Consider the following 27,134-nt stretch of genomic DNA (forward strand, 5'->3'; position numbering starts at 1 on the left):
CTTGTGATTCTGTAATTGTTACTAAATACATGACTTTATCATTCGGTTTTCATGATGTTTCCATTCTTTAGTGCACGGTGACTTTGTCGTTCGTTTTAACGTTAATCGTTTTCGATAACAGTCGATAGCAAGTAAATTCTCATAATTACTACCTTTTTTTCATGCAAATACTTATCATTTCGTGTAAAATACAAGTACAAGTTACATACGCCGTAATAAAATGCATTGCTGGCTATTTGGGAGAGTGTTAGTATCATCAATGTTATTAATCAAATTTTCTGAATGCTGCACGGTCGAAACGGATTGCCCCATTAGAGAAGTGTTGAAAAAAGAAACGAAGACTCACCTTGGCTGGTCCTCATTGGTGACAAAACAGACCAACAATTCGAAGACGGTTTGATACACGGTAATATTTTAGTTGCCATTATCATCAATCATCAATCTCCACTCGGCAAATTTAATCATCCTTGATCATGTCTTTAGGACTCAGTTACGGAGCAGTCATTCGTTCAAACGAGATCCTTACTTTAGCAGCCGCCGTATCTGAGTAAGATTGACCTGTAATGATGATGATGGTCATTATCATCGATGTAACAGAAAATATAATGTTTGTGTTCTCAGGATGCCAAAGGAGAACTTGATAGTCATCACCAACTGCTCAGTCAAAAGTGGGGTTAGATGTGACACCTACCTTGTTACTGAAATATATTTCCCGCTTAATGTTGATCACAAGCATGTTAACGAAGGTGACCCGGTAATTTTGATCTTAACAAAGCCTTTGGAATTTGATACTACAATTGGTCCCGTGAAATTGGCTCTCAGAAATGATGATTTTGATCCTGATGATTGTGTGATTCATCATTGGCAACCGGTTTTTTCATGTTATCCGGGACAAGGAACTGAAGATGCAGGAAATGTAATCTCAATCAAATCAATCCATGTAGACTTTAATAAGGAAAGCGTTGTCAGCAGTACCAAAATTCATTTCGGATGGATATTATTATTAATTGCTTGGAATCTAAACAAGCAACCTTAATTCTGAATATAACAACTAATTAGCATAACAAATATTTTTTTAAGGAGTGTTAAATGTTGAATTCCAAGTGTCCCTTAACCCAGATCGCTTTGGTATGGCTGAAACTGAAGAAGCCAAAATGAAGAATGATATTGATTGTTTTCTTGAATGGTGTCGAGTTGATGAAAATGATGATTTAGAGAAACGAAGACTCACCTTGGTTGGTCCTCATTGATCATCAAACAGTCCAGCGATACCACGATGGTTGGGTAAACGGTAATATTTCAGCTGTCACTATCATCAATCTTCAATTTGCACTCGGCAAATTTAAACATACTTGATCATGTCTTTAGGACTCAGTTACGGAGCAGTCATTCGATCAGACGTGATTCTTTAGCAGCCGCCGTATTTAAGTAAGATTCACCTGTAATGATGATGATGGTCATCATCATCATAATCGATGTATCAGTAAATATAATGTTTGTGTTCTCAGGACGTCAGTAGATAATTTGACAGTCATGACCAATTGCTCAGTGAAAGATGGGCTTTATTGTGACATTTACTCTGTTACTGGAATGTATTTTCCGTCTTATTTTGATTTCAATCATGTTAACGAAGGTGACCCGGTTTTTTTGATCTTAACAACGCCTTTTGAACTTAGTGCCAGAGTTAGTCCCATAAGATTGGCTATCAGCAATGATGATTACGATCCTGATAATTGTGTGATCCATCATTGGAAACCGATTTCTTCTGATTCGGACAAAGAAAATGGAATTTTTGAGGCAGGTAATGTAATTTCGATCAAATAAATCCATGTAGGCTTGAATAGAAAAGCGTTGACTAGTTAGCAGTACCAAAATCCATTTTGGACGGATATTATTATTAATTGCTTGGAATCTAAACAAGCAACCCTAATTTTGTATAGAGCTACTTATTAGCATCGCAAATATTGTTTTTAAGGAGTGTTAAATGCTGAATTCCAAGTATCCCTTAACCCAGATCGCTTTGGAATGGCTGTAACTGAAGAAGCCAAAATGACGGATGACGTTGATTGTTTTCTTGAATGGTGTCTAAATGAAGAAGATGACATTTTTATGCTAAAAATCGTAAGTCACTACGCTATAATCACCATGACAACGATAATTTTGGCTTATTTTTTAGCACTTCACGGGAAGTCCCATTGTTTGCAAGCTGCAAAATGCGGATGATAAAGTGTTGGTAGGCTTGTCGACCCTTACCTATGGCGTCGTCAACGATATTGATGAAACCAACAATGTGTCAGTGGTTAACGGAACTCTTGTGAAATTTTCATCAGACCTGGATGATTTCTTCGATAAAGTAAATGATAAATAAGCTGAATTGCAATAACTCTGGTTATCAATTATTAACCAATTTTGAATTTTAAATATACTGCACTCCCTTTAACAGCAAAAAAACGTTCGTTCCAATTTGTGTGTATTTGTTTTATGTTAACCTTTAGGTAACACCCAGCATCACATATAAATCCGAGGGATTTTTCTTGGTGATGTTAATCCGATTTCAATTCAATTTTCTCTAATTTAGTTTGTGAAACGTAACGAGCCCACACTGCAAATTTTATTTCAATTTGTGTGCTTTGTTAACAAAATATAATACACTTCCAATTATAAAAATTTTTTTATTACTCCATAGACTTTTTTCCATCCGATCAATAACGTTAAAATATAAAAGTCATATTTGGATCTTATACTGTCGATAGACTAGTTATTTTCGTTGGATGAAGGTCTTGACGTATCTGTTGACTGTCACTGGTAACTCTCACTGCTTACTGTGATTGATAGACAGCTGGATACGCAAGATATACACGGAGGGTAAGACTGAGTGCTCGACGTTACGCTTAAGCCATATTTCACTGTTCCAGCGTTATATTTTTAAAAAAATTTCATTTTTCATCACTCTTTTTTAAAAGTAACCAAAATAACTTAGTAAATTATCATAAATGTCGTCATTTATCAACCTTAAGACCTTCCGAAACCGGAAGAAAGAAAAAACAATGTTAGTTCCAAATTCCTCCGCTAGGTGCCATAGTGGCGCTGCTTTTTCTTGCAAGTGGTAGTGTTTTTTCGGAGATTTTATGTCTAAAGCATGTTTTTGAGGTCCTGAGGGGTAATTTTAGAAACTGTTAGACTATTTTTGAGGTTTGAAACATTAATTAGATAAACAATAGACCTTTTTTGCCGTAAATCCTAAACAAAACACGGCAAATCGGTAGTTTTGCTCAAACCCCGTTATTTAGGTTGACTCTATTGTTCCGTTAGCATTCACCGGCACCCACGGAATCCATAAATAGAGCCGTGTAAATTTAACCGTCCAACGCGGCCATAAACCGTAATGTTATTCTAGGAAGTAGCATTGGGAGGGGAGGGGGGGGGGGTAGGTTAATATTTGTATGTCAAATCCCCCGGTATTTTCCGGGCGTGAATCTCCCGTTTTCGTTGTCCATTTGGAAGTACCGAGTGGCGTCGATACCACCGCGGTCGACCAGTTGAATGTTGTGGTTTTTCGGTAGAACAGTGATCCCCCGATGTGGCTACAGTGGGTTTATATGTTACACACCCGTGTGCGATATGCTCCATAACAATATGCCCTATTATTCTTATTTACGGTCATGTTGACACTTGGGTCGCAACTTTTTCTAATTAAATTAGACAAAACAAAAAATTAAAAAAAAAAAAAACTGGACGCTGTTAAATTTGAATTGCACTCACAAATCAACTGTCATTAATAGCACTATTCGGGAATGCTGGTAGGTAGCAATAGACAAAATTAAATTTCGTGTTTTATTTACCTATTAACTTTCCTGTTGCTGTCATTTGCTTTGTTTGGAATTGTAAAATCTCGCGCGTGCGGAAAATTTACAAATGGTTACTGTATTTTCCATAGTATTCCATTCACAGCTAATCTAGCTCGGGGTGTTATCACTAGTTACTTGCGAATTTTAGTTATTTTTTTTAATGCACCATGTTGGTTTGACAGTCACGAACGATCGTAAACTTTATGCTGAAAATAATAATCCAGAGTTGTACAGCTGCAGATAATCGATCGCTAGAAATTCTGTTGGTAGTGTATAGCTTTATCAAAAAAAATCCATATCTGGATTTCCAAATGGAGTTTTCGGATGGATTTCTATATCAATTTTTTGAATAGACAATTAAAAACCCGGCTTTTTGCAAAGTTGCAAAGAAATGAACAGAACAACTTGCTATTAGCCCCACTGGCGTACTTTTATGATGGATACACGTCAGTAGTGACGCATACATCTCTCTTCATGCAAAATAATCAATTTTACTTGATAAAAATTACCACAGGAAACTCAGCTCTTGAAATTTCAGTTATCAACAGGCAGTGATTGCTCAAGTATCTCCAATTTCGCGGCAAATAACTTGAAGCAGAAATACAACACCTTGTTTTTATTCCACGAAGCAACCTATTAAAAATTTATTTACAACTAATTTGATTCTCACAAACTAGCAGCAGAACAAAAAAGTTTTCCCATTTGAAGGATGTTTCACTCCCGGAACATAAAAGCGAGTAATATTTTTACCGTACCCAGCACCTAATTGGTTATTCACATCGCATATACATGAACTGCACAAAGATGAGCATAAAAATATATATTAACCAGTGGAAGCATCAACGTGGTACCATCAAACCTTATTACCATGTTAAATAAATAAATTCTCTTTAAAGTTTACTTTGCTACTAGTTCCAGTTGACGTCACTCTTCCTCCTCCTTCTCCTTCTCCTTCTCGTCAAACCAATTTAATAACAAGTCGTTACTCATTACTCATTACTCATGATAATTCCGACGCTGAATATTGCTGTTGTTACTTAAAAAAAAATTACTTTTTTTGCACTGACCCCTCCCCCCCCCACACACACACACACACACACAAATAGACAATATTAAAAGTTTTTTATCACCCATGTGTTTTGCTGAGCTCTGGCATTATGTCTGGTGGTAGCATCGGGCGATAACTTTCCGCAATATTGAAGCAAACAACAACTAGAAAAAGTTATGCTTACGCCAGGAGAAACGTGATGTGATCAATAAAGACTAAGTGCTGCAAGTAAATAATCCACGTCGTATTTTTTCGCTTTAAACACCTGATTCTTAAAACTTACTTTTGCGAATTCGCTAAAAAGTCATAAAATCGAATTATACTGATGTACTGCTTCCAAAAAGCCAAAAAAACTTTAGTTCTAAAAGTCACCGCTAGGGGCCACAGTGGCGCTGCTCTTTCTCGCATGTGGTAAGAATTTTCTAAGGTTTTTTGCGCTAGACGGGCTTTTATAGTAAATTATCAATGTTTTCCATCACTAGGGCACTAATTATCAATGACCGGAAGGTAATTAGTACTGAAACTGTCAGAAATAAATTATTAAAGCTTTTCGTCTGAAGATTGAATTAGAGGAAAATTCTTAACAATAGCGGCCAGTGAATAACAGAGAGGTAGAAACAGTGAACGGAAGTCAGACAGAAACAATTGGGGATTCAGCCATTGTGGTCTTCCAGCGATTCGATTGTTCGACGGGTGTACTGCTCCCAAAAGTACCTAATATTACTATATTACCAGGACGACCACGGGTTCGGGCAAAAGGGTTGGAACTACTTTTAGTACTATTTCTGTAGCTTGTTATCCAAGTTGGTTTAAAGTTTATCGCGGGTGAACCGGATATGGTATACCTTTGCTAGCACGCGAGCACATTTAGACTGTAATTTTAGGCTCTATTGTTAACTTTTGTTAAAACCCATTCAAACTGACAGCATTGCACATTGTACGGTTACCTCATGTGAGTAATAAATATCCATGGTGCTTTGAATTTTGTTACAACTTAGTGTTGAATTACCTTCTAGGTAATTATTCATCATCACCATTATCATCATCATCATCACCATCATCATCATCACCATTATCATCATCATCATCATCACCATTATTATTGATGCTGGCCAAAAACGTCAAAATTGCACCTGTGCTATAGCAAATATTATTTAGCAAATATTGATGACATAACTGAAGAAATATTATTTGCATCGCAAGTTTTCAATAGACCAGCTGTCGATTTGTTGCACCTACAAAATGAAAGCTATTGAGAATGCGGATGTGTATCGAGAAAGCACGGCTGAATTCTTCAGAATACTCACCGAGACTGAACAACTGACTGTAGAGACGACAGAATCGGTGTTAAATTTCTCACAGCTCTATTCTTCCTTTCTCCACCCAGTTCGTCATCCAGCTGAAATGGTATTAGTGTCACGGTCCTGACAACGGGTGTCTGTCACCTTGGAAGATTTTCATGTACCTCCATTTATTAGATATTCAATGTCTCCACGTCTATTTCTAAGTATTGAATCAATGTGCTTTATCTAAAAAAAAGCCATAGAGGTTTCTATTAAAATTTACATAAAAAAGAATATTAATTTTTGATTACCAAAATCATTTCGACCATGATAGAAATGTGGACCCTATTGTTTGCGACATTAGTAAAATAGAAATTGAAATATTAATTTATCGGCGGCAGTAACGAGCATGGAGTAATTAACACAAGTATTAACAGCCCACTCTACTCTCCCCCCCCCCTCTTCTCCATTACCTCGTCTGTTTGCACTTTACTCCTACACTTTCATCAGTGTTACTAATACTAATACCGTGACTATTAGACGCAACAACCACATCCGATAGCGATACATTGGAGAGGATGAAAAGGGGGGGGGGGTGAGAAGGTAGTAGGGTGGAAATGTGTAAGGCCAAATGAGGTTTCTAGTTACATAAATACTCGAGCCCTTAACATCCTCTGCGATAGTATAGTATAATGCGGATAAGTGTAAGTGTAGGGAAATTTATTTCGTACGGGTTGAGGGACTAGAGGTGGGGGTTTACCTATAACCCCCATTCCCATTAGTATGCTCCAGCTACCGTTTCATTGCGCAACGATCCCGATGGCTCGTTAAATTAATATACACGAAGAACGAGTAATTTTCAATATTATGTTACGGATTTAAGCGAAAAATACTCTGTTTTTTTTTTTTTTTTTTTAAAGAGTCATTAAGAACTTTAAAACTTATCAAAATTAGTTACTAAACCACAAAATATATAAAAAAGAATCAAGAATTATGATATTTTGCGAAAAATTTATGGTTTTGAGTTATAAACCTTGGAAAGGCCTTACTACATATGAAAGGAAAAAGCGCTATTTCGCCACCTAGCGGTGACTCTTAGAACTAAATTTTTTTTTGCCTTAATAGTTACATTTTGTGTCTTATTATAGAAAATAAGATAAATATCATTGTAATTACCTTATAAATAAGCAAAAATAAAAAAAGAATTTTTTTTTTATATAATACAAAAAATTTTTTTTCAAAAATGTCCTAAAAACGTAAATTGTATAGAAAATTATGATATTTTAGCAAAAAAGTATGATATTTAATTAAAAAGCTTAGAAATAACATACTACATGCGAGAGGAATCAGCGCCACTTAGCCACCTAGTGGTGACTTTTAGAACTAAACTTTTTTTTCCGGCTTTTCACGTATTTTCCGTCAATAAAAGTTGTTTGTCATGTCTTTTATCCAGAAAACCAACATAAAAAGTATCTAAATGCCCCCATCGGAAAAAGGTGGAAACTGTAAAGTATATTTCCGTTGAATTGAGTAGTGTAAAGTTATAAAAGTGACATGTACAAAAGACAGAAAGTACGATATCACTTCTCAGAAAAGTTTAAAGAGTAGTTTTGGATTTAAAAGTGAGATAGTGAGTGTTGAGTCTTGAGTAACTGTGAATTGAGATAAATTCACGACCAATAGACTCAGAGAATATCTTATCTTAGTAGATTGGCTCTGATGCAACCGAGGCGAATCCACATCTGAAAGCCCGGGTTTCATTTCTCCACCCTCATTTTTTTTGCACCCCCTTGGCCTAGAGAGATCACGCGATAACTCTCACGGACACAGAAAGGCTTCTGTTAAAAGCCGACCCCACGGGTTTAAAGAGCGCGAACTACTCTTTAGACTTAGTGAAGAAAGACTTTAAATATACGACATAAAAGAATGAGAAAAAAGGGGGAAAAAAATAAAAGAATATCAAATAAGATTGGCTCTCTGAGGACTTATGAAAATCCTCAAACATTTCGACTCCCTTCTTTTGGGATATCATATCCGTGAATTTCTTTCGACCAATCTTACTTAGTGGTAGTTTTCGAAAGAAACTCTTCATTGATAATCAGTGACACGTTTTTTATTCAGTTGCCTATTTTTTAAAAATCTGCTTAAAGCATGCAAATAAATGGATTTATATTGCCTGCAGTAAATCAAGCAAGCGCTCGCTTTTAATTAAAAACAGCTAATTGATAAATGATCCACTTTAGTAGAATACATGTGAGAGTATGCCTCAAATTCAATTAATTACAAGCTTTCTTTGTCTCGCTGGTGCCTAAAAAGTTCTACAAAGGAAACTGACTGCGAAAAGTAGCATCAAATTTCCAGAAGGGTCAATTAGCATCCACTTTTGTGGGATCAATTGCGTAAATCACGAGAGTAATTGATTAAATCAGTGGGTTTTCATAAAAGAGTTGGGCTTTGTTTTGCGTGAATTGTCCGGAACTTGGTAACGAGGTTAGTGATCAGGTAATCGAGTTTTATCGAACTATCCAAACAATCGAGACGATCCAAAGTTAATTATTGAAATTTTGGCGGTGGTATCAACGAGATTAGTCTCCGCCCAGGGTGCTCCAACTTTTTAATTGGGGATTAGATGGTCAAAGGATCGTTATAGGGATTTTTAGTGATTGATTAGTTTATGAGAATTTGGAAAATTATGAGATTTAGATAGTTAGGAAATTTAAAAAAAAATTCGAAAACGTTATTTTATACCATTTTCTAATTTTAAATGGCGATAACTTTTGAACTAGTCAACTGATTTTGATCGGGCATGTAGAAATCGGGTTCTTGTACCTATCTGTAGGTTCTTAAAAATTTGGTAATCAATCGTACGGATAGTTTTGAAACGGTATCGAAAAAACCAAAAAAAAAGCTTATTTTATGCAATTTTCTAATTTTAAATGGCGATAACTTTGGAACTAATTAACCGATTTTGATCGGGTTTGTAGAAATCAATTTCTTGTTGTATCTGTAGGCTTTCATAAAATTGGTTATCAATCATATAGATAGTTGTGAAACGGTATCGAAAAAACCAAAAAAAAAAACCAAAAAAAGCTTATTTTATGCAATTTTCTAATTTTAAATGGCGATCACTTTTGAATTAATTAACCGATTTTGATCCGGTTAGCGGCATTCGATGTAGTTTTCCAACCCCTACAGCCTCCTAACTTTAGAAACAAATCGAACAAGTAGATTCTGTTTCACTTCGGAAATATAAGTAAAAAAAAATTCATTCACTTTACCGAAATTAGTTTTGTTAATTTGGATGCTATCACTTGCATTCAAAGGATGTGACATCCCATGTCACGTACAAAGCTCAAAGGGCCATGTTCTAATCAAAGATTACACGATACGGAAATCACAACTAGTCATTACTGTGTAACGACTAGTACGACCCCTATAAAATTTATCAACCTTGTGAGTTAAAATCCTAAGAACGTTAGGAAAGGAATTAAGTAGATAATGGAAGGATCAGCGGGGTAATACGGTCAGGGTGGATAATGTGAAAGGATGTAGCTCTGGTCAGATCGGATCAGATGAGATGTTTTTGTAGTGTTTTTGTGTAATATATACGGCTAGATAGCAGATAGTAGGAGGGCTTACTCGGGTTTTTATGGAGATAAAAAATGAGAGTTTGCGATGTAACAGGAGATAGCGAGTAAAGTACGGCGTACGGTTGTAGTACGTGGTAGGGTGAGAAAGAGGGTATATAGAGTAATTTAATTCGGTTTGTTTCAGGCTGCTCGTGCGTCGTATACAGCAGCACATACAACCCAAAAGGGGGACGCTTCATGTCGCCTGATTTTCCGAAGCGATACCCAGTGAACATCGATTGTCTTCTCTACACCTTTGTCGGACAGCCTGATGAAATCGTCGAGCTTACTTTTCATCAGTTCAATTTACGGCGGCATACTGATGGGTGAGTTGAAATATTTATGCATTTTTATTTTTATATATTTATTGCTAATATTGAAATTCTGGATTAAATTATGGAGCAAAAAAATCATGAAAATATTTTATAAAGATAATTAAATTCCCTTCAAAAAAAGGTATCACATAATTTTCTCATATCTATAATATTTCTCCCACAAATTGCAACAGAAATTCATCTCATTTCTAATCTCACGCTCATTGTCGCAATAACACCCATAAAAATGAATAACCAAGTCATAAGTCATAACTATACAGCTGAGATCCCCCTTAGATCTAATAGAGATTTAATTGAGCGAAATAGAGGTACCCTCTGTACAGGTTATCATGGATAGTAGCGATTACTAATGCAAATAGGGGATTAAATTCATGGCAGTGTATTATAATGGTCTAGAAGCGGACAGTGCTATAAGTTGGGATCTCCCAAGATCAAAGACCGAGCGAGTAACAAAGACAGAGAGAGAATAGAGGTCATCAGCACTCCATATGACTCGAGTAAGAATAACTTGGGCTACTGAGTGTCCTCGAGATATTTCGTTGGGTATTACCACCCTTGGAGAGGGCAGTTGCCAAGAGACCAGCTTTCAGTTGTTGGCATCTGCTGAGCTAAGGAAACAATTCAGTAATATCCAGGAATAGGAAGCATTGTCATCGCCCTAAGTTTACTCGGGGTTCAGTATATATTACACCCCGTACTATAACACTAGTGCAACTACTACCCTCTACTCTATCCAACTACCGAGATACTATCATCATCAGACCCTATCACTTTAACTTCGGTATATAACGATACCCGCTATGAAAGCTCACTCGAGGGAAATAGACCAAGACTGAGTGTTGTCGATGAAAATTTTCACCTTATTATTCATACTTTTCTCGATAGTACCCTCGACAATGTTTTTCATTAAATTCATTTAAAAGTTCATATTCTCAACTTTCAATTCCAATTTATAATTTAAATCTTCAAAATATGAAAAAATTAACTTTCCAACGGCTATAACTCAGAAACTAATCAACCAATCAACTTCGTCCGCTATAACATACCGTAAAATAGTATTCCAAAGAAGCTCACAAAAATTCACCGTTAAACTCGGCTTTCTTCAACAATGCCACACGGCTTGAAAATAGAATACGTGATTGACGGGTCTAGTGCTGATTGACGGGAAACCCTCAATAGATCTGTACCTGAATCGTCACTTTACCCTCAGCCGGAGGCGCTGTCTGGTGCAATCAAGCAAGTTGAAGGGGCGAGAGCTACCGTCTGTTGTTTACACCCTCTTACGTCCCACTTCCTATCTATCTATAACCAAGTATGGGGAGCGATGTTCACGAAAGATGGGCGTGTACGGACGCTAAAGAGTCAGTTTATACACTCGTTGTTCACGGGATTCACCAGACGGTTTATCGCTTCTAGAATTCTCTAGCGGTAAATCCTCATACTGCCATTCTCACATAATGTCTCGTGTTCTGAGTGTCTGATCTAAACACTTTAGCTCCTTATCCTCAACAAACCGCTTTCGAGGTTCTTTACGGCCATTTTGGAGCTAATGTGAAATATTGTATCAAAAAATCCATATTACCTGACAAATCTGCTGGTAATCTTGTAGACTTTTTCCAGTTGTCATTTTTAACCAGCATCATCACTTTCATCATTTTGACGATCATTTGTGATGATAGCTTTGATACCAAAAGCAAATCCGATGATTTCTTTGATAAATGGTTGAACGACTGCTCAATCCGCAGAGCATTGTAACAGTACCAGGTGAATAGATCCCGCATATTCCAAAGCGGTCTATCAGATAGAGTGCTTTTTTTCCGGGGCATTGATCTGAGCGGGTTAATTCACTGGGAAATCAAAGTAAATTAAACACGAGCAGCTAGAGCCGATAGAGGCTCAATAGTTTTAGATTTTTAGATTCAATTGAACTATTAAAAAGCACCACCCACTAATTTATTTTTTTGATAACCAGATCCAGTATAATGTGATGCACATAATACATGTAGCAAGACGTGACAGAGGAATTAGCAGTGTATAATGGAGACTGATGCGGGTGGAACTAGCAGTAGCCATTGTGAGTAAGCTTGAGTTCCTGACAGCTAGACTGGTCTCTCTTGGAACGTAGTGCCACTCGATAGCCCAGCATTCTCTCTTGGCGAGTGTGAATATGTGAACGTTCTGTATTTACATACCCGGGAAACATTGCAACACTCCCGCGTCCCAATTGGGAAGGTTGAATTAAACCAGGTTGTTGTCCAGGTTCATGCGGGCCAGACCAGCACGCCGGTAATTGCTAAGATTAATTATGTGCGAGATGAAATTCCGGAGCATTTGTGATGACTCGAATACACAAGGGATTCTCCTTCCGTTGTCTTCAACATCAACATCAACGGTCGTGACTGAAGCTGGGTGGAAGCTTGTTGTTCTAGTTCTTGTTTTGTGGATTATAACTGTGATAACGAAATGGGAAGATGCTGAGTTAGATGATGTGTCTATTTATTATTGTAGAATTGGTGATGCGAAATAGGTGGTGAATTGTGATAGCTTTGGTTTAATTGTGATGATAGGTTATAGATCTGTTTTTGTGATAAGTGATGATGATGGTGATGTAGCATGATTGAATATGATTGATGATGATGGAAATGATGATGATGATGATGACAACGATGATGATGATGATGATGATGATGATGATGATGATGATGATGATGATGACAATTATGATAATGATGACAATGATGATGACAATAATGATGACTAGGGCCAGGAAGTTGGCTTTTTTTCTTTATTCAAATTTTAGGTTAAACATATGAATGCTCATTTAAACAACTGCAAAAGTCCTGACCCTAATGATGATAATTATGATGATGATGACAATGATGATGACAATGATAATGACAATGATGATGATGATGATGATGACAATGATGATAATGATGATCTTCATTATGGTTAACGGCATCTAGATCTTCTTTTTGGTAATAAATCTGATTAGATAACTTTAACCGGTAGAATAATTACAATTCATAGGTCATAATTAACGTAAAAAAAAAAAAAAACAAAAAATATATGGAATTCACGTATGTGCTGATAAATTTGTTATCAGCGGTTTTTAACCGTCAGCTATTTCCACGGATATAAATAGTAAAATAGAATAGAACAAAGATAATAATAATAATAACAATAATGATAATGACAATAATAATAGTATGAGGAAAAAAACAAAGTTGGATTTCATCCCCGATATCACAGCAACCATAACAGAATTTTATTTACCGCGCTCGCGGTTTCACCGAGCAGAAGGGAAAGGTTGTAAACGAAAGCGATGGAAGGTAAAAGATGGAAGATGGAAGTTAAAAAAGGATGAAAAATAAACAAAAAAAAGAAGCTAACGTCGTTGAATAAGGGATTCAAGTTGAGTGAGAGCAACAAAACCCCGAGGGCTATATATAGGGCCGATGAATGGGGACAGAGAATGTAAATGGTTAAAATGAGGCGGTCGGTTGGATAAAAAATAAAATAAAAGAAAATGACTTGGGGAAATAGAAAAAGAAAAAGAAATGGGGTATAGGAGGATGCCTCGAAAAGGAGTAACGAGACTCTAGGGGTGCTATGGATGATAGGGGTTGGTATAAGACCTGTGATTTCACTTTGAAACGAGATCAAGATAACTTCGACTCGAGGAGTTATTTTCGGAAGTGTCAACTTCTTTCTTTCCTCGAGATTTTAAAAGCTTTTATGAATGACGGAATAAAATGGGGGCTGCTAAAAGACGTTATTTCGTCTTCATTTTTAGGTTTTTTTGGTGACAGTAAGACGTTGGGTCAATTTTGTCATGAAAAATAAAAATATTATTTTTAATATTAAAAAGAAAAAAAAATTGATAATTATTTTTAGTATTATACACTCAGGAAATTTGTTTCGGCAAGCGAGAAAAAAATAGCGGCAAATCGCCACCTAGCGGTAACTTTTAGAACTAGACGTTTTATTGATAATAAATAATAGCATTAATAATAAAAAAAAAAAATTGATAATAATTTTTAATATTATATACTCAGGAAATTTGTTTCTGCAAGCGAGAAAAAAGAGCGCAAAATCGCCACCTAGCGGTGACTTTTGAAACTAAACGCGTTTTTTGCAGTTTTTGGTCCTTTATGAGGTTAGTATCGATCGGAAGTAATTTTAAAATATTATTTTAATTATCTCGGGGTAAAATGAACCGATAATTATGTTATCCGATAATTTATTGAAGATGTTAAAAATAATTCTGCAAAATTTCGTTTCACTCAATTAGATAAAACCAGTTAGCGTTTCAATCAATTGTAACCGGAGCGAGAGCATAACCCTGATGCGGTTAATGCTCAGAAGCATCCGTAGGGCGTCTTTTAATTATTTCCCCGTCGAACAGAATTAACAAGTCTTCCGGCAATCTCCACCCACACTTCTCTATTTTCACCCTCATCCGCATCCTGGAAAGGTTAACTCGAGAGGGCGTTAAACCCACGCGAAAACGTCATTATGAATCCTGTATCTCCCGGCTATCAAGGTAATAGCAATGACTGTTCTATCACCAGAATTCATCCCGACCTACGTGTGCTTAGATTTTATTTAATTACAAGGGTAAGCGAATTTCTGAGATTATTTATTCATAATTTAAATTGAAATTTATAATTTTACGTCACGTTATAATTTTTCATAAGAAAGAAAATAAAAATGAAGGTTTGAAATTAAAGATAAAATATTAAAATAGTTTATAATTTTTCTTGTCACTTTTCGCATCTCAGCTCTCTGATACCGCCATGTTAAACTTAGTGTACTTTGTAAATAAATAACCACTGCAAGCGACAGTTCGCAACACACAACCGACCAAACGCGATATTCTGATTTAACTTTCTCGAGCACTTGAATTTTTATCCATGATATTTTTATTTTTTTTATTTTTTAGTTTTCACTCTGTGATAGTTAAGAATCTCGAGATGAAGATGAAGAGCCACTTTTGTTCATTTTTTAGTGTAATGAGTATTTTTATGCGATGATAAAATTTTTTCTTCTCTATAAAAAATTGCACTGAGTGATTAATAATCGCAATATTTTATACAAATTAATCATAAGTAGCCTCAGGAGTTTTTAAAACCACAAAAAAAGTTTAGTTCCTAAAGTCACCGCTAGGTGGCGAAGTGGCGCTGTTTTCTCTCGCTTGTAGAACTAAGTTTCCAGGATATATATTAAAAAACTAACTTTTAAACTGCCGAAAGTGATTACTAGTTCTTCAGAACTCTATAAAACGAAAAATAACCTTTAGTTCTCAGTCACCGCTAGATGGCTAAGTGGCGCTGTTCCTTCTCGCTCTCAGAATGAAATTTCCAGAGTATATAATCCTGAATTAAAATTTCTACTTTACAAAACAATTAAAAGTCCCTTAAATCCTCTAAAAACTAAAAAAAAGATTTTATTTATAAAATTTACCGCTAGGTGGCGATTTGTCGCTTATTTATTCCGCTTTTAAAACTAAATTTTCAAAATATACAATGCTTTACTAAAATTTACACTTCAGAAAATAATAAGTAGTCTTTTAAAGCCTCCGAAAACCCAAAAAAGAGTTTAGTTTTCAAAGTCACCGCTAGGTGGCGATTCGGCATAATTTTTCTCGCTTGCAGAAACAAATTTCCAGGGAATATAATTTAAAGAATAAAAAATTCACCAATATTTTCCTTAAAACTTAGCGACCCAGCTTTAGAAATTGGCATTATATGGTCACAGCAACAGAGTCTCGGACAATAAGGACAAGATTACAGCCCGAGGGTAGGAAGTGATACTCGACTACAAAGCAAACAACCGGTTGTTTGCGTAGCATATAGGCGTTTCTCAAGTGTAAATCCGGATTGTAATACCCTAGGGTGTCAAGAAACAAATTTAAAAAATCGAATTTTTTTTTCCCGAAGAATCTAGATGGCGTTAAGCGTCTTTTCTCTTTTCCATTAGAGAGTAGAATAATTTTCTAAGACAATTATAAAGCTCGTAAAAGGGGATTTAATTGGAATAATAGATTTAGACGTCTAAAAGGTTCAAAGTGCAATACTTTTAATTTCCATTTGTTTGAAATGACTCTCGTAGGATAACTTTCTCGGTGATTAACTTCAGAACTAAAGTTTACGGATTTTATTAAGAGGGGTAAGGAGTAATAGGACGTTATACTGAAGATACTAAAGCGAACTCGGTGGGGGAGTTAAGAGATTTTATTTGCCTTAAGGCATTATCAACTTGTAAACAAACTACAAATTTAATTATCCAAAGAGGTCTCTTTGTGGTTAAGGTCAAATTGTTTTATTTTTTTTTGTATAAACCAATAAAAGGGTTTATGAAAGAAAATAATTATCGGTTCATTTTACCCTGAGATAATTGAAATAATATTATAAAATTGCATCCGTACGATAATTATCTTAAAAAGTACCGAAAACTGCAAAAAAAAGCGTTTAGTTCTAAAATCACCCCTTGGTGGCGATATGGCGCTTTTCTTTCTCGCTTGTAGAAATAAATATCCAGGATATATGATAAAAAACTAACATACAAACTGCCAAAAGTAATTATTAGTTCTTCACAGCTCTATAAAATGAAAAGTAGCCTTTAGTTCTAAAAGTTACCGCTAGATGGCTAAGTGGCGCTGTTTCTTCTCGCTTTCAGAATAAAATTTCCAGAGTATATAATCCTAAATTAAAATTTTGACTTTAGAAAATAATTAATAATCCCTTAAAGCCTATAAAAACCCAAAAAAAGATTTTGTTTCTAAAATTTACCGCTAGGTGGTGATTTGTCGCTCGTTTTCTCGCTTTTAAAATTAAATTTCCAAAGTATACAATGCTTTACTAAAATTTCCACCTTAGAAAATAATTAGTAGTCCTTTAAAGCCTCCAAAAACCTATAAAACAGTTTAGTTTTCAAAGTCACCGCTAGGTGGCAATTCAGCCTTTTTTTTCTCGCTTGCAGAAATAAATTTTCTGAGTATATAATATAGTTGAAAATAATTATTAATTTTTTTTTTTTTTTTTTTTTTTTTTTTATAAACCAATAAAAGGGTTTATTAAAGAAAATAAAAGAGTATAAAAGTGAAAGATTAGACGTGTGAGGAGGTCTTCTTTTAATTAATTAGAAGCTGTCCAAGCCCGGAGCTTGATAAATAGTCCGGGTAACGAGATCATTAGAACTCGACATATAAAGTCAAAGGATGTGGGGGGAAAAGGGAAATGAAAAACGCTAACAAAGGGTTAATTCAGAGAGCACAAATGCATTTATATATGTATATATGTATGTGTGTATTCAATTCGTGAGGATTCTCTAATCTGTATGATCGCATTAATTACGTACGCGCTAGATAACCAACCGTGTACATTTACATTCCAAGTACTCTAGGGTTAATATAACGGCGCCGATGTATAAGGTAGAAGGTAGAAAGGTAGAACGGTAGGTTGAATGCTTAAAAAGCCTTTAAGTCAATGCAGTTCTCCTGCTTCAATGTGTAATTATTTAATTATTATTTATTCTAGTGATTAACTCGCTATTCAATTTGTGCTAAGGCTTCCCTATATTAATCCATTTTTTTTAATGCAAATAATTTTTTGTGGTGTTATATTTTTTGCAAGACTAATTATAGAATTTTTTTAAGTGAAAAAATATTTTTTTATATACTTTGAAAATTTAGTTCTGCAAGCGAGAAAAAAAAGCTGAATCGCCACCTAGCGGTGACTTTGAAAACTAAACTTTTTTTTAAGTTTTTCGAGGCTTTAAAGGACTACTAATTATTTTCTGAAGTGCAAATTTTACTAAAGCATTGTATACTTTGAAAATTTAATTTTAAAAGCGAGAAAACGAGCGACAAATCACCATCTAGCGGTAAATTTTAGAAATAAAACCTTTTTTGGGTTTTTATAGGTTTTAAGGGATTATTAATTATTTTCTAAAGTATAAATTTTAATTTAGGATTATATAATCTGGAAATTTCATTCTGACAGCAAGAAGGGACAGCGCTACTTAGCCATCTAGCGGTGACTTTTAGAACTAAAGGATATTTTTTATTTTATAGAGATTTGAAAAACTAGTCATTATTTTCAGCAGTTTAAATTTAAGTTTTTTATTATATATCCTAGAAATTTATTTCTGCAAGTGAGAAGTAATAGCACCACTTGGCCACCTAGCAGTGACTTTTGGAACTAACAACTTTTTTTGTGTTTTTGGGAACTTTTGATGGTTTTTAATCACATTTTTACCAAAAAATTGTTATTTTTACTTTCTTTCGTTGTTAGTTCTTGAATATTGATCGAAAAATAGCTTCTAACTATTCTCAGAAGTATATAATAAAAAAAAAGGACTGATTTTATTAGAACCGGATGACTATTAAGACTATCTAACGAGTGATTTACATCGTAAGTAATTATTAGAAATTTATCGACGTTAGTTTGAACTATCAACCTACCGTGACCCGAAGTTAGACTATTAATAATCCTCGGCAAGTATTTAATCCTCGTTCAATTGTTCTGGAATCACGCGATCGATTTTAAGAGCTCTTGAAGATATTAAATGTTGTCTGTGTAATTTAAGGGGCAAAAAGGGGAAAGGAAAGTAATCAAAAAATCTAATTTATCGAAACAATTTAGATTTTATTTTTCACTTCGTCATTTCTTTTCAATCTACCCTCCATTAGCGCGTTATCCTTTTTGACTCTTTGTATGTGAGCTGGCGAAAAAGGATCCAAGGGGCTGAAAGAAAAACCAGCGAAGAGCATTACCACTGGCTTTAGCTTTTAACTCACGTCTCTATTACTTATTTTATTCTTTAACTTACTCTCATCCTTTTTACTTTTTAATTCCTCATTTCTATTTTCTGAAAAAAAAACTTTACACGAATTAAAAATAGTGTATCCGTTCGGCTTATTTTATTCTGTTTGTTGAATTTAGAAACCCTTTTATACTCCGGTATGATCCTTCCGGTTGAGTAGGCCTTTTTTGAGCGGAAAGACACAAAGTATTTTGCACACACAAGTACGTCAAATAGCAAAAAAAAAAAATAAAATAAAATAAAAAACATAAACAGAGCTAGCTCGCTGTCCGTTCGTCTGTTTTTTAGTATCCAATTTGACTGCCCTGTATTTATTTTGTTTTGAATCGTTTGTGGGGTATTGTTATGGTAATTTTATACCCTAGAAATTCGGGGTATAGATTACACAATATTTTAACGCTACGGATACGACTATGCGATAACATAAAAAATTATTTGTGGATGAAAATTGTTCTGACCTATTTAGTTTGTTTTTATAATTTCAGATATTCAGTTAACTACGTTTGATTTTTTATTATATTTAAATTGGTTATCATGTTCCAATTGTTAAACATGTCTACAATTTTTAATATTTTTTATCCTAGATCATATTACTGATCCAATTGGTCATTATTTTTTATTTAATAAACATGTAAATGTGCTTCATCATGTTCCAATTGTTATCATGTTCTAATTGGTTGAAAATCCAATTTTTTATTATACTTCAGTGTTTTTAATATTTTTAACTGTTAGTCATGTTCCAATTGTTGGCAATGGTTCTATTGGTCAATATTTAAATCGTTGGTCGTGTCCCATTCGTTTGACATTCCAATTGTTAGTCATGTTTCAATTAGTTGATGTTTCAATTGTTGGCAACGTTCCAATTGTTGATCATGTTCCAATTCGTTAATGTTATGATTGTTGATCATGTTCCAATTGTTAATCATGTTTTAATTGATTAAAAATGCAATTTTGTATCATATTCCAGGTAACTATGATACTTTAAACTGTAAGTCATGTTCCAATTGTTAATCGTGTTCCAATTGTTGGTCATGATTCAATTGGTTAATATTTAAATCGTTAAATTGTTCGATTCTCCAATTGTTGGTCATGATTTGATTGTTAGTCATGTTTCAATTGGTAAATTTTCCAATTGTTGGTCATGTTTTAATTTTTAGTCATGTTTCAAATAGTTAGTGTTCCAATTGTTGGTCATATCCCAATTGAATAATGTTTTAATTATTGATCATGTTCCAGTTTGTTGATGTTCCAATTGTTGGTCATATTTTAATTGTTAGTATTATTCCCATTGTTTAGTGTTCCAATTTTGGGTCATGTTTTAATTGTTAGTCATGTTTCAATTGGTTAATTTTCCAATTGTTGGTCATGTTTTAATTTTTAGTCATGTTTCAATTAGTTCGTATTCCAATTGTTGGTCATGTTCCAATTGGTTAATATTTTAATTATTAATCATGTTTCAGTTAGTTAATGTTCCAATTGTTGGTCATGTTTTAATTGTTAGAATTGTTCCCATTGTTTAGTGTTTCAATTTTAGGTCATGTTCCAATTGATTGTCATGTTCCAATTGGTTAAATTTCTCATTCTTCGTCATATTTCAATTATTAATGATTTTTTTAATTGTTAATCATGTTTTAATTGTCAGTCATGAGCCAATATCTTATTATTTCAATTGTTAGTGATACTTTCAATTATTTACTACCTCAATAGAACAATCTTTAACAAAAATCCTGTGTGTTTTTAATAACAAAAACCAGTTGTTTAATTGTTGACTAATAAATAAATGAAACCAATACTTTAAATTCATAAAACAACTCTAGAGTCATTGTATCGTAACATATGAATTATTGTATGTTTGGAGCTTTTTTACAAGGATATACACCATGTACAGCTGGCAATTGATCACCCCGACAGTCCGCTCTGTAGTTCGTTAGTTTCTGTGATAAAAGGCGTTCCATTGGTCGTGGGTCGCGAGTCGCGGGTTCATTCCGGGTCGCAACGCTAGTAACGTGCAAGCAGAATGAAACTGAAAAATAGAATTAAATTATAAAAAAACAATCATACAAAATTGTTTGTTAGATACTAAAATTGAGAATATTTCACCGAAGAAACAATTATATTTTATAAGAGCTACAATAAAAAACAATTAACTCCTCGATAATTAAAATCCGTGTCTGTTATGCCATTAAAAAATTCCGTTTCATCAAAAATTTATCATTCATTTATTTACCGCCTGAACGGCTTAACGCGCCCATTGTTTCTGTCGATGACGCAGTTAATTCCATCCGTGTTCATTCTGCTGGATTGTCAAATTAAATAAAAAAAAAAAGAACCTCTGACTCGACAATCTGCTGGAGGAAAGTGATTGGACGCTACAAATTGACGGAATTTTTTCGATGAAAGCAATATCTAAATTTCTTTTTAGTTACACCTCCCCCCAGAAAAGCAACCACGTCCCCAATGGCAAGAATTAAGCTAAGTAACTTATTAAAACTTCTAAGCTTTATTTTTAATTCCTTATTTTCAGATTGTCTCGGTGTTTTCCAAACTTCTTTTCTACCTTTTCACTGGCTCACACATGCTCATACTTACACACTTAAACTCATACGACTCAGACTATAGTCAGGAAAATACGCTATCCGGGATTTCTCGTCTCTGTAGATACATTCATCTTGGCTCCCTTCCGGCTACGACATCATATTTCTCGTGAGCCGCACGAGTGCGTTCCAAAAACCCATCATCCCTTCCCATAACCAGGCTAACCTCGGGCACTTGGCACATGGTCGGTTACGGGAGACTGGTTGTGTTTTACACCCACTTTTAACCACATTTCACTGGGTTCCATCAGCTCGACTATTTTGCTGTCATTCTGCACAAATATATGCACCAAATTTGCGTACGGCAAATGAAAGTGTCGGTTCGTTGACAAGGTGATATTTATCCAAGATGTGTCAATGTCTGGTTACTAGTTTTCACTGACTAACTCTATCTAGTCACTCTCAAGTCTGGGATCGAAATTTTTACGATGGTAATATTTCACAAAATGGCCAATCATTTGTCATCCCAGTCGGAATGTATTACAATAACTTTTTTTCATACACTGTAATAGTTTTTATTCTGCTCATTTTTTACTCCTCTCTTGATTCTCACGATTTTACGATTGGTTTTTTTGTTAGATTGCTTTCATCAATATTCAACCAAAAATAAGACATTAGAATTCTGTAATTGGCCCATTTTACTCCAAATTTTCATCAAATAAGTGTATAAAGTATCCACAATTGATAATTACCTAAGAAAGTACCTAAAACAACAAAAAAAAGTTGTTAGGTCCAAAAGTCACCGTTAGGTGGCTATGTGCCGCTGTTCTCTCTCGCTTGTAGAAATGTATTTCTAAGGTATTTATTAATAAATTAAAATTTTTAACTTTAGTGAATTATTTATATTCTTTTTAAGGTTCTAAAACCACAAAAAAGTTATTAGTTCCAAAACTCAACACTAGGTGGTTATGTGGCGCTGTTCTCTCTCGCTTGTAGAAATGCATTTCTAAAGTATTTAATGATACATACATATTTTTAACTTCAGCGAATTATTTATAGTCTCTATAAGCTTCTAAAGCCACAAAAAAGAACTTAGTTCCAAAAGTCACCGCTAGGCGGCTATGTGGCGCTGTTCTCTCTCGCTTGCAGAGATGAATTTCTAAAGTATTTAGTAATAAATAAATATTTTTAACTTCAGCGAAGTATTCATAGTTTCTAAAACCATGCAAACGAACTTAGTTCTTTAAATTACCGCTAGGTGGCCATCTGTCGTTTTTTTCTTTCGCTTGCAGAAACAAATTTCCAGGATATATATCTCGATTTTTTCATTTTTTTTTTCGTCTTAAGCAAAATCAAGGTTTTATTAATTTTTTGTCGAAACAACTACCCGCCGTTTTTCTACGCCCCGGACAAATAAACCACCTCGGTGTTTATTTCAGTCACTGGAAGGATTTTCCAGGGAAAAAAATGATCCAAACCGTCTGTGCCTCTAACAAAAGAACCGTACGAAAAATATCATCAACATCTCTTTTTATTCACCCGATGGTTTTATTATATTTTATTTATGACGTATGGAATTTTCACGTGGCTCATCTTTTTCATTTTTACGTGACGAGTAGATATAATATCTCACTGAATAAAAGACTTCTCTGCTTTTCTCTTCAGACACATATTCTTTCCAACAATCCTTTCCTAAAAATTAATTATCATTAGATGTATCAAAAAATATTTCTGGAAAATCTAAAACCAATGCAAAATTTCCTTAATGGTCCATAAAATCTGTAATATCATGAAAGAATATCAGGAATTAGAGTTAGCAAATGATTAACCGATTGGATAAATGAATGCTCAAATATTCAGTGAACATTTTTCACTCTTGTGTTACCCGTGTGTTACCGCAGAAGCTCTGGTGGCATTTGGCGGCTCGCCAATCACACGCTACCAAACTCAATCCCAAACTTCGAGACAGTGTGCTCGTAAGAACGGATTGCCAAGAATCGGAAAATGCTGGAAGTTATAACAAAAAGGCTAACTTTTGCTTTGGGTTTCGTTTTCAATATCGCTCAGGAATTATAATGAATTTCCACGAGCTGCTAAAATTGATCTTTTTTTTGCATGAATTACTCATAAGTTCACAGAAATTGACGGAAGTTGTAATAAATCACGTAAATTAGTCGTTGGGTAAAAACTCGATTGAATTTCACAAGTATTATAATTTTTTGGCGCCAAATCATTAGATTTAGATATTTAGCTAATGATACCCTAAAAATTAATTTTTTGGTATAAATCAAAACCAAAATAGCAAAAATTGATCGTTTTGGTATCCAATCTACTGAAAGATTTATTAAAAAAGCTCCTAAGGCTGCGAAAATTATTATTTTGGGCGCCAATTAATTAAATTTTGTTATTTGGCTAATGATACCCTAAAAATTGATACTTTGGTACAAATCAAAACGAAAATAGCAAAAATTGATCGATTTGGTACCTAATTTAGTAAAGATTCATTTAAAAAACTCTTAAGGCTTAAAAATTATTATTTTAGGCGTCAATTTATTAAATTTGGATATTTAGCTAATGATACCCTAAAAATTAATTTTTTTGTATAAATCAAAACCAAAATAGAAAAAATTGATCGAATTGGTACCCAATCTAGTAAAAGAGCCATTAAAAAAGCTCCTAAGGCTAAGAAAATATTATTTTGGGCGCCAATTTAGGAAATTTGAGTATCAAGGTTATGATGATAGAAGAATTAATCAATTTTTGACAATTTAGATCCACAATAATTTAATTTGATTAAAGTGATCAAAAATTTGATGTCAGCCATTAGAAAAAATTCTAGAGCCAACTTTTTGGGCGCCAATTTAGAAATATAGCTATCCAATCCCAAAAATCATACCCAGTAAGTAATTATCCACCTTAATGTCCCTAACATTTGAAAATTTTTTTGTTCCAGATGCTCGGAAGGTGATTACCTGAAAGTCTTTCTCCATCTCGAGGGCATAGGAGTTTCCGAATACACGCCTTGGTCTGGTTTACTTTGCGGAACTTTAAAAGACATTCCTCAAGTCTTGTACAGCGCTAGATCTAGTCTTATCCTCGAGTTACACACCGGGAGAGAACAAACTACCAACTCAACTGGATTTTCCGGCACGTTTCGTTACATCGACCGACGTAAGTACTTTTTTATCCTATTTTATGATACGTTGCAAAAAATATTGTCAATTTTTAATTATTCAATATCCTACCAATAACATACAACCATTATTTTAGCGCTATAACCCAGGATGCCTGTTATTTTTTTGGATTAGTTTTAAAAAACCAAATTATCAATATCGTGATTATTGTGGTATTTATTTAGATATTTCGTATTTCTTTATACCGCGAAATAACTTTTGAAAGTTTAGCAATTTCTCTGTAGTTTGCCGCCTCGAGTAGTAGGGTACTAACGAAAAAGTTTTATCCGTAAACGAAACTTTGAAAAGCATGACTAAAGCCTTAACGAATCTTGTATTGATCCGATGAAATTCACCACGTGAAAATAATTATTAATTTTATTTGATATAAACAACCCAAAACAATTCAATCCGCTTAGCGAACTTTCATTATATTCTCGTAATTTTCTCTGAAAAGTGGGGGGGGGGGAGTACATAAATATAGATATGTATCAATAGCCTGACATGTGGCCAATAATATGCAACCAATATTTTTGATCCAGCCCCTAGGATGGCTGATATTTTTTTGGATTACTTTTAAAAATTAAATAAGCCGATTTTTGGCATTTTAGAAAAAAATGATTTTTAGCTGCAAAATTCGAGGGCAATCGAATGGTGACGAAAATTTAATTGCAACAAGCAATTGACGTCAAAGGCAAACAAGCAAATATTAAATAAATAAACCAATATTTCGGGTATATATATAGATAGATTTATAGATATATGTCTATCAATATAACGTTCTCCATAACATTTTACATGAAGTGCTCTTTTAATACAAGCCACTCTGGAGCAAATGTTCACAATATTCGATAGCAACGCCGTGATAGTGCTCGATACAAATGTGTGTCTATACAACATACACACATATATGTGTCTACCAACATTTATTACAAACGGCCTCAAAGTGGACGCATGTCCTTCTATATTCTTGTTATTTACCCTCAGCAATTTCGACAGAAGCTTTTGTTGTCCGAAAAAAGGAATTTTACCGTAGCATCGACAATTGGACAAGCTTTTACCGAAAAAATTACAGGAATGAATGGAAAGAATATGAAATGGATCTAGTAAATGTTGAAAGAGCTTAAGCTCTAGGATTGAGAGCTTAGCTTCTGAATTAAGACTGTTCGACCGGAAGACGAGCTTTAAAAGGCGAAATAAGTTTTTATCTAGTTGATAAGGTCAGTTCTTGGAATTAGACTGAGAAACGTTGATTACTCATGGCCATTGCTTGGGATCTGGAGGATTTTCAAGTTTGATGAGAAGTTTTGGTCTAGAAGAGGAATAGTTATCAAGGAATTCGAGTTTTAATGACGAGAAACTTTGTTCCGTGTTGTTGAGAGCTAAATTTAGAAAGTTTGGTTTTTGCTAACGAGAGAGAAAAGCGCCAATGCGGTGTCTAGCGGTGGATTTAGGAACTAACCCATAGAAAAAATTTAAAAAGTGATTTTTGGAGATCCGGAAAAGTTTGCTATTATATACTCTGGAATTGTGTTTCTACAAGCGAGAAAAAAAGCGCCGCGTAACCACCTAGCGGCAAACCCAAGAACTATTTTTTTTTTTTTAGGGAATTTTAGTGTAAGTTTGAATTAATGTTGATAAAATGAAGTTTTTAACAAAACTTATAGAGAAAATTCAGTCACAAACCAGACATTTGTTGTCTAATATAAAAATCCATAAAACGACTGTTACTCTGATCGCTGGTAGTTCAGGAGATAAGAAAAGAGGTATAAGATCTTGAAAGAAATATGAGTCTTAAAGTTTTATCATTAAAAACAGGTCATTAAGCTTAATGAGATAACTTAACTTTTTTACCAAGAAATTAAATACACACTTACAACAATGAAAAAAAAAAAAAAAAAGGGCTTAAACTTTGTAAATAAGAGGTAAGCTGGATTCAACAAAAAAAATTTATTTAATAAAATGGAAATTTCGATATGGAAGAGCTGAGAATACATAAGAGCGCCTGTAATTCTTCTTCTTCTTTCTGAGTTCTGGCTAATCGGCGTTCGTACAAGCATGACCAAAGGCGTAAGCTAGTCGCTTGTGTATCTCATGTTAATCTATACGTTACCCGGTGAAATTATGCAAATTACAAGTGCTGCTACTACTGCTATGGCTCTACGAACACTTTCCTGCATTTGCTACTCTCGGAAAATTGTACTATTTCAAGATACATAAGCGTTATTTGTGCTCTAAATATTTTAATCAGACAAAGAAATCTTAAACATTGATGTTAGTGTCAAGAATCAGATTTAAGTTATTAAATTTTCGTTTTTTGTTTATACAAATCATTTATTTTCAGAAATTTGAGTTAAGTAAGTCAAAAGGTACCAGATAATAGAAAAAAAGTTTAGTTCCAAAAATCAACGCTAGGCGTAAAAGTGGCGCTGTTTTTTCTCACTTGCATAAATAA

At 34.3% G+C, this 27,134-nt stretch overlaps 1 protein-coding gene and 1 long non-coding RNA gene across 2 annotated transcripts in view; one reads left to right on the plus strand and one right to left on the minus strand.

Annotated features, from left to right (window-relative positions):
- The window catches only part of LOC123264431 (suppressor of lurcher protein 1), a 157,047-nt gene that overhangs the window by 39,249 nt on the left and 90,664 nt on the right, over positions 1-27,134 (plus strand). Inside the window, exons 3-4 of the mRNA XM_044727725.1 lie at positions 9,954-10,134; positions 24,460-24,677. Coding sequence (XP_044583660.1) covers positions 9,954-10,134; positions 24,460-24,677 — 399 coding nt within the window. The remainder of the gene's footprint in view (positions 1-9,953; positions 10,135-24,459; positions 24,678-27,134) is intronic.
- Positions 1,238-8,006, minus strand: LOC123264436. Its single transcript, XR_006509338.1, has 3 exons — positions 7,996-8,006; positions 7,507-7,509; positions 1,238-2,085 (listed from the first exon to the last, which is right to left on the minus strand). It is a non-coding gene; the product is annotated as an uncharacterized LOC123264436 (long non-coding RNA).

Source organism: Cotesia glomerata, linkage group LG4 (assembly GCF_020080835.1).
Source record: "Cotesia glomerata isolate CgM1 linkage group LG4, MPM_Cglom_v2.3, whole genome shotgun sequence".
NCBI classification, from domain to species: Eukaryota; Metazoa; Arthropoda; class Insecta; order Hymenoptera; family Braconidae; genus Cotesia; species Cotesia glomerata.